General features: G+C 44.8%; 1 protein-coding gene across 2 annotated transcripts; it reads left to right on the forward strand.

Annotated features, from left to right (window-relative positions):
- The first annotated feature begins 303 nt into the window (after window positions 1-303).
- ZAR1L (zygote arrest 1 like) lies at window positions 304-9,204 on the forward strand. Of its 2 annotated transcripts, none has more exons than XM_077298252.1 (4): window positions 304-899; window positions 5,611-5,703; window positions 6,910-6,984; window positions 8,860-9,204. In XM_077298252.1, the coding sequence occupies exons 1-4, from the start codon at window positions 318-320 to the stop codon at window positions 8,917-8,919; spliced, it is 810 nt and encodes a 269-aa protein (XP_077154367.1). In that variant the 5' UTR covers window positions 304-317; the 3' UTR covers window positions 8,920-9,204. The 2 variants fall into 2 exon arrangements, with proteins under 2 accessions (XP_077154367.1, XP_077154366.1); XM_077298251.1 differs by having other exon boundaries at window positions 8,871-9,203.

Raw genomic sequence — 9,204 nt, forward strand, 5'->3', positions numbered from 1 at the left:
GCTGCCCCATTGTGATGTGCGGGGAGGCGGGGGCGGAGTTCCGGCCGTGCATGCGCGATCGGAAAAGACGGTCACGACACACAAAAAAAGTTACATGTAACTTTTTTTGTGGCGATGGTCCGACGCAACACGACGCAACCATCGCACGACGGTTGCGACGTGTGACAATGCGTCGCAAATGCAAGTCTATGGAGAAAAAACGCATCCTGCAAGCAATTGAGACAATTGGTAGGTGACGAGGACCAGCTGGGGCTGGTGAGGTCCGACCAGGATAAAGCTGGGCTCGGCCACAGCTCCACCCATCAGATACATGAGTTATGGCGGGGTTCATGTGCTCGCCTGCTAATGCCTACACTAACTATGGCAGTAATTTCAGACAAGCACCGCCTGGGCCGGCTCTGCAGACATCAACCAGGAATAAGCAGACGACCTGGAAGACGAGTAAGAGCTCCGAGGCCACAGACTACCTGGACAACTTCCAGCGGGCCCAGCTCAAAGCCATCCTGTCCCAAGTCAACCCCAATCTCGCTCCATGGCTCCGTAAGGCCAATACTAAGGAGGTTGGGGTGCAGGTGAATCCACGAGTTGATACTGGGATCCAGTGCTCTTTGGGACCTCGCACACTGCGCAGACCGCCGTCTCCTCCCAGCAATGTGGCCAAATCTGTGGCCAACCCTGTGCAATTCACTCGGCCGGTGGCTGTGTACTCGCCGGTGGTGGATCGCAGGGTGTTCCCCCTCCCGCAGGGGAGCTGTGCTCCTAAAAAAAGCCCAGCCCTCCCCGACTACAAGGAGGTCGCTGATCACAAGTTAGCTAGTAAAGAGAAATCATCTGAGCAGGTGGCAGAAAAGATCCCGGAGAAAGAGATCAATGCGGATGAGAAGAGCTCTGTGTTCCAGGTATGGCCACTCAGGACAGGGCTGGGGTCTGGTAGGAATGACGTTCCTCCTGTGTAATGGCCCAGGGAAATTGTGCAGTTGAGGCCTTGAAAAATTTTTTTTCTTCATATTCCCCAAACTATAAGGGTACGTTGCTGCTTTTTTTTATGCTAATTTTCAGCTGCTTATAGGTGCGTTTTTGGTGCGTTTTTTTGGTGCGTTTTTTTCATGCTTTTTTTTGTGGTATATGGTGAATCAAACATGTTTGACTACACCAAAGACACTCAGTTAGTACTCAAGCACGCTCACATAACACGTTATCAGAGCACGTTCACATCACTAGTCTTTACCTACTACCTGGTCATTTAATTTGTTAGAAAAGGACATATGTTAAGTTTTTTATTTACCAATCTCCCAGTGGAGCTTAGCATCGCCTTCATCCCAGCGGGGGAACAATTTACGGCAGATTACATGCCATGCATCTGCCTTTTTTTGACGATCACTGTAGTTTGGGCAAGCTAAATCCCAAATTACAGGCATTGTTTCCACCTTGCAAAAATAAATGAAAAAGTAATTACCAAATGCAAGATGAAATGAAGCCAACATTCATGACAAGGAAGATACAGACATACACATGAACATGTACATAACAGCACATGAGCATCGCAAAGTGTACCATTGCAAACAGTCGGATAGATAGATATATCACAAATTTAAAAAAATATTACCTCCATGATTAGTTGGGAAACATTAATGCCCATCCTCCTATACCAAGACATGGCTAAGGTATGTGCACACGTTGCGGATTTCTTGCAGAAAATTCCTGAAGAAAACCGGAAATTTTCTGCAAGAAATCCGCATTTTTTTTTTTTGCGTTTTTCCGTTTTTTTAGCATTCTGCAAGCGTAATTAGCTTGCAGAATGCTAAAGTTTTCCCTGCGATCTGTAGCATCGCTTGGAAAACTGACTGACAGGTTGGTCACACTTGTCAAACATAGCGTTTGACAAGTGTGACCAACTTTTTACTATAGATGCAGCTTATGCAGCATCTATAGTAAAAGAATGTTTAAAAATAATAAAAAAAATAAAAAAAATGCTTATACTCACCCAGACATCTCCTCAGCGGCCGTCCGGCTCCTCTTCTAGCTGGTGTGTGCGCGCAGGACCTTCCGTGACGTCACGGTCCGGTCACGTGAGCGGTCACATGACCGCTCACGACCAATCACAGGACAGTGACGTCATTCGGCGAGGTCCTTCAGCGCACACCAGCTACAGGAACCGAACGGCAGCGTGCGAGGAGGCGGGAATACATCGAGGGTGAGTATAGGACTGTTTATTATTTTATTTCTTATTTTTTGACCACTTATATGGTGCCCAGTGCGTGGAGGAGAGTCTCCTCTCCTCCACCCTGGGTACCAACCGCATATAATCTGCTTACTTCCCGCATGGTGTGCACAGCCCCGTGCGGGAAGTAAGCAGATCAATGGACCCCTAGGTGTGCGGAATCCCTGCAATTCCGCATTTTTAATGAACATGTTGCTTTTTTTTCCGCTATGCGATTTTTTTCGCGGAAAAAATCGCAACATTTGCACAAAAAATGCGGAATACCCTGTAAATAATAGGAGGCTTATGTAAGCGTTTTTTTTCGCGTTTTTATAGCGAAAAAAACGCTAACAATCCTGAACGTGTGCACATGGCCTTACACCTCACTAGTACCAGAAACTCCCTCACAATAGATCACAATCAGGACACCTCACAATGGCTCTTCACACCTCACTACCAGAAACTCCCTCACAATACATCACTATCAGGACACCTCACAATGGCTCTTCACACCTCACTAACCACACCCCTAAGCTCTTGGCTGTGAGATCCCTTCCTGCTGGCCATGATTTTCTGCACAAAAAAAGCAGCAAATAATGCTACATGCGTTTTTGCAGCGTTTTTTTCATCACCCATTCAAGTCAATGGGTGAAAAAACGCAGCAAAAACGCTGAAAGAAGTGACATGCCCTATGTCCAAAAAAAGCAGCAAAGCAGAAAAAACTGATCAAACAAAAAACCAACGTGCGTGCATGAGATTTCTGAAATCTCATAGGCTTTACTGGTACTGTAAAAAGCAGCTGAAAATTAGCATAAAAAAAAGCAGCAAAAAAGTCCTGTGTGAACGTACCCTAAAACTGTACAAAGGTGTTTTCACCCCATAGTTCTGGGAACTGTCTCCTTTTAGTCTTTCTGTGGACGGAGCTGTAAGGCTATGTGCACACGATGTGGATTTAGTGTGGATCTGCAGTAGATTTTTCTGCGCAGAAACGCTGCAGATCCACACTGTGATTTACAGTACCATGTAAATCAATGGGTAAAAAAAAGTGTGGAATTGCTGCGGATTTAAAAGTGCATGTCACTACTTTTGTGCGGATCTGCAGAGTTTCTGCACCTCTCCATGATAGAAATCCGCAGGGGTAAAAACTGCATAAAATCTGCGGCAAATCTGCACCTGTGGATTCTGCCAGGAGATGCGGATTTTGTGCAGAAAATTCTGCACCACATTTCCTATGTGTGCACATAGCCTAAAGGCTTCTTGTAGGTAATATTGGTGGTTGTAATCTGGGTACATGGTGACTTTTGACTTCTCTCCAGGCCATGTTCACATGTTGTGTTCTTGGTGGGGTGCTTTTTTTTTTTTTTTTTTTTTTTTTTTTTTTTTTTTAACGCTTGTTGCTTTCTATTGGTGAGAACGCTGTGTGGTTTCTAAAATGTCAGCTTTTTGCCGGTACTATAAAATGCAGCAAAAAACAAGCATGGGAACATAGCCTTAGTCTACTTGGAGGGGGTGGTATGGACACGAGCTCTGCCATTCTTGCACTCTGCTGCAGTGTTACGTTAGGGCAGCACGGTGGTGCAGTGGTTAGCACAGCAGCCTTGCAGCGCTGGAGTCCTGGGTTCAAACCCCACTGAGGACAACATCTGCAAAGAGTTTGTATGTTCTCCCCGTGTTTGCGTGGGTTTCCTCCGGGTACTCCGATTTCCTCCCACATTCCAAAGACATACTGAAAGGGAATTTATATTGTGAGCCCCAACGGGGACAGCGACAATGTGTTCAACCTGTAAAGTGCAGCGGAATATGTTACCGCTATATAAAAAAAAATAAATAAATAAAGATTATTAGTCATCTCCTATCTCTATATATGTAGTAGGTGTAATATTGGCAAACACTGAGTTCTGATTCGCTATGTCATATCCCCAAAATGCGGGGCATTGCAGGAGCTTAGATATCATGGTTATGTATGACCACTAAACTAACTGGTCGTAACCATGAATACTTGACTACCTGCACTTTGGGAAATTGACATGGTGAATCAGAACCTATACTACATTTCTAATTTGAGGTGTTTGCTAACATCTCTTGCAACCACTACATGTTGAGATAGGATCATGGGGGTGGGAGGGAGTAAACCCCTTTAAGGCTGCTTCTAGTAACTATATTCTGATGGGAACTCTCCCATTCACGTTGCTGACCTCCAACTTGACAGTCTTTTTCAAACGTGGCAGGTCTGACAGACTAATAGGCCGGGAACCAGTCACTGACTGGAAACCTGTCTTTTGGGGATTCTGCCTAATCTCGGTTGCAGCGCTCAGCGGAGAGCACGGTTGTGTGAACCTAGAGTAAAGTTTACAGTTCAGGTCATTTAGTGTTTGTTCCCCCTGTTTTATTTATTTGCAAATTTTTTAGTAAAAAATTTGCTTCGGCAGCCCTTTTCCTTGTGTAGTCCAACTGAGCACTTCAATCTTGTCTGGGGAGTGCCTTTTCACCACTGTCTCCTTGACACTGTCAATCACAGGTCTGCAGCCTCTGGGCCTCTGGTGGTGTCTGAGGTGGGATGAAGGCACATGCCTCCAGAGAAGACTGAAGGAATGTCCAGCTGGCCGTCAAGCAGGGACTTCATATAGAGATCCAAAAAATTCAACCCAAAGATGATGTACACCATGGTGCTAGCACCTCACCTTGATGTACACACGTCTGAATACGCAGCCAAGTACGCCACTTATCTCCCTGAACTACAAAAGGATTGGGCATGTTGAGTTTTTACTGCCTGATCCTTCCCTGACACCATAGGAGTCTGGATACTCCCTATAGACAGAGGACACTGCCAAGCTCTCCCATACTTCCTCTGTATATGGGGTGTACACCGGGTAGATTAGCCATTATCTTGTGCTGATCTCAGCATGTCATTCCCTGGGAATGTGCTGCAGCTTCTGGCTTGGATTTGTGTGGTGGTCAGCATCCCATTTCTACCATAGATTTTATCCCATAATATCTGACCATGCCATTAGGTTCTGTTCACATCTGCATCATCGCTTGTATTCTAAATGGAAACTGAAGTAGTTGCCAGGTGGGTGATATGATGGCGGCTGGTGGCACTTGACAGATCTATCTGATATTTAATGGGGTCAAGATCCAGATTTGTTACCCATTGTTTTTGTTTGCTTGTTTTTTGGGTTTTTTTTTTTTTGTGGGACTAGCCAGCTACAGGTGGGAAGCCTCCTTGGCAGTCTTCTGAGTTTGCCCAAGGAACTCTGCTGGTCTTGGCACTCATGATTGCATCTCATGGCTCTCTATGCTGGCTAGCTAGTCTAATTGGGGACCACAGAAGACACCCCTGATGAATGATCCTTCAACTGTCTAATATCCACAGTAGTTATTCCTGCTCTACATTAATCATGTCCTTTCAGTTCTTGGAACAGAAATATGGCTACTTCCACTGCAAAGACTGCAAAACCCGATGGGAGAGCGCGTATGTGTGGTGTATATCTGGGAGTAACAAGGTGAGACTCGTCCCAGTCACAACATGGATTTACTGCATTTAAATAGGACTGTTCATCCACACAAACTGCATGTTAGCTGAGAATACAATTTACACTCTGGCCCACGGCGAGTATCTGGCCTGCAGCACTTTGTGGCCCCACACTCTGCATCACACTTTCAACTGTGGCATCCTGGATTCTCATAGTTGAAAGCTGTGATGGGAGCGTCAACTGATGGTCCATCCACCCCTGGCCTCAGTGCAACGGGCACAATGTAACTACAACGAACCCATTGTGCTGAGCAATAAAGAGCTTCCTGCCAAGGGGCAGGGGAATGAGGAAAGGGGTTTGTCTAACTTTGGGTTGTCTATTTTGGGTCCATTACTATGTGGATTAGTTGAGGACTCGCTGATGGGGTCACCATACTGTCCCTAGGGTGGTACAGTACTTGTCATACCATACATGTAGTATCCTGCTGTGTTTTTTTTTTGGGGGGGTGTTTGCCTCATCCTTTATCTATGCAAGGTAAGGGTTTTTACCCTTTGTAAAATATTTAATTTGGGCAATATGCTTTATACTGCTGCATAACATGTATATTGTTCCAAAAATCTATTCAATGATCTCTTAAAATGTACATTTTGTGGGACTTTTTTTATTTTTTCTATGAATAGGTTGATCCTTATATCTGATAAGGAAAAACTTCCTCAATTGTAGACTTTTTTTTTTTAATACGCAGGTTGGTCCACTTTTTTTTTTTTTTTTTTTGTTCTGTACTTTTGAGTCTGACATCCTTGGCTTAGAAGGGCTGTGTTTTTACAATCAAATGGCCACAAATTCTATATATTTTTAAGTCATGAGTAAATGGGGTTTATCATGACTCCCAACTATTCCTGGGACAGTCCAGATTTTGGGGGCGCTATCTCAGGTCAGAGCAAGGTCCCAACTTCCACTCTTGTGGGGAGATGTTTATGCACGTATACGTCCTGTCCTGGGCGGCTTGTTGAATGTCCTTCACTGCCAGCACCCATTTGACATCTCCTCTTGGGGTAGAAAGAAATGATAAATGGATGTCTGGCCATGGCCAAAATTTGCTACAGAATTTGCCCCCTGTTCTGTAAAGGAAGGGGCTGGTGTGACTGCAGATTCCTTATTTCCACGGTCCATGTGACTTGGCTGGCTCCTTTACTTACCCTGGTGTGAGCTGTTAATAAAAATTGTCTTTTACAGGTCTATTTTAAACAACTTTGTCGCAAGTGTCAAAAAGGATTCAATCCCTACAGAGTGGAAGCGATTCAGTGCCAAGTAAGTGACTGTAAAGTGCGTTGGCATGACTCTGTTCTCTAGCGGATGGCTAAGGCTCAGACGGTCACTCTGGACCCAGTAGTGAATCTGTCCTGATCTCTAGGTTGGTTCTATCACAAGTGTGAAGTGACTGCTAGGTCCCACACCCACTCATCACCCAGAAGGGGGAATTTGGGGTCTCCTGTTTTAAATGGAGCTCTGCATGCAAACCACTTCCCTCATTCATTGTCTACAGGAGTGATGGAGTCACAAGTGCAGGTGGAAATTTATCACCTATCCTCCTCTGCTGTACCAGCCTCTCGAAGACTATGACCCTTAGAATTCTGTTAACTGCATGTATTTTGTCTGAAAAGTCGTGACTGGGTATTGTGCTGTTGAGTGCCATAAATGTGTAAATGGCAAATAACCCTATGTGAAACACGTGCCCTTGGGTAACGCTTATTTTAACCCCTCCGACAGGGTGCAACTGTACTACTACAGTGTCTATGTATGGAGCAGGCTCAGCTCCTGAGCCTGCACCATACACAGCAAATGACAGCTGAGTTCAACAGTCAGAATCTGCCTGTAACTCCAGTGACCAGAGCTTGCTTTGATCGCTTTGGTTCATGTTGAACAGGTCATTGGCTTTATGCTGCTGGAACCAGAGATTGCTTATCTTAATCCCTGGCTGCATAATCACAGCTAAGTTGTAGTTGCATGCTGCAGTGTTTCAGAGAAAACAACTTAATCTGACTGGGACTATATGGAGAACCCTGACTAATGAAATGAGGGTCCCAACTGGCTTCTCCCTGCTCTGTTCAATTGGCAGGTCTCTTCTTATGGACGTAAGTATAGATGCTTCATCAACTGAAGCAGGTTCTGGAGATGCTGGCTGAGGACTGCACCAACTAGGCCGAGATCTCTATAGATGGCCGGCTTTTCATACTGGTCAACTCTGTATCACTGCCATATGTGAACTTGACTGATTGTATAGCTGCAGTGTCTGAGTCCTGTAGTTCAGGCAGTGTTAATCTGACTGGTTACCTTCTTAAATACCACAAAGTTACTGACAGCAGCTCTTAGTGACACAATTGCCAGCTCCCACTTAAAACTTGAGGCCGAGAACTGGCTATGAATAGGAAATGTGCATATCGGCACAGCTGCTATATGCAGAGTAAGACACCAGCACTCGGGATACACCGCTCACATCCAGCCTATACTACTAAGGAGCCGCTCGCACAAGAGATCTAAAACTTGGGCCGGACTGCATATCACGGGGATTGAGTATAAATCGGACTAAAATTTAGTGCTGTTATTGACTAAAAATAGCCAATAGTATGTAAAATCTTTTCTATAGTCCTTAAAGGGAACCAGTTATGTCAGAGATATATATGGTTAATGGCCTTTAAAAAGGTGTCTGGCTGTCCTACTGAAAGTGCAGCTTCTGGGAGAAAATGGACTTTATTCTCCTGGGTGCTGCCAGCTTTGTCATACAAGCATGGTGGCACAGCTAGTCAACATTCATAGTAATTGGGTGTCAATGTAAGTACACCCTGGCAGGTGGCTGTGCACTGATGCCCTTCAGACTGAGCTGCCAAGTACCAGTGTGTATGTGTTTACAGCTGCTGTGACTGTAGCAAGGCCACGCATCTAACAAAGTTGGTGGCTTCCAGGAGGAATAAAGTTCATTTTCTCCCTGGAGCTGCCCTTTCAGTATGGTGGCCAGGCATCTGCGTCTACAGGTTTAGTGTTGAACAAGATGGGTTCACTTTAATCTCATCAACACTTAAAGTATATTTAGGGTTTGAAGAAGATTCATATCTGACACCCCTGAGGGTTAAGGTAGTTACTAGGAGGGAATTGTAGATGCTTAATATTACTCTCGTTCTGATATAGTTTTCTTTTAGGTCTGCTCCAAGACTCGCTGCTCCTGTCCACAGAAGAAAAGGCACATAGATCTGAAGAGGCCGCACCGCCAGGAACTGTGCGGGCGCTGCAAAAACAAAAAGCTTTCATGTGACAACACTTACAGCTTCAAGTATATTGTGTAGAGGAGCATGGCGACTATATACAATGCGCACTTTGCTCAATGCATGTAGCACTTTGTTGAATTGGCACTGAATCATGGCTATTGACCCGGCATTGGAAAATGGACTGAAGATTTTTGTATCTGTCTTGTAGCACCATTTTGTATACATTGTAAATAAAGTGATTTAAAATATATACAATTTGGCATGTGCA

This window comes from Ranitomeya variabilis, chromosome 3, assembly GCF_051348905.1.
Source record: "Ranitomeya variabilis isolate aRanVar5 chromosome 3, aRanVar5.hap1, whole genome shotgun sequence".
NCBI lineage: Eukaryota > Metazoa > Chordata > Amphibia > Anura > Dendrobatidae > Ranitomeya > Ranitomeya variabilis.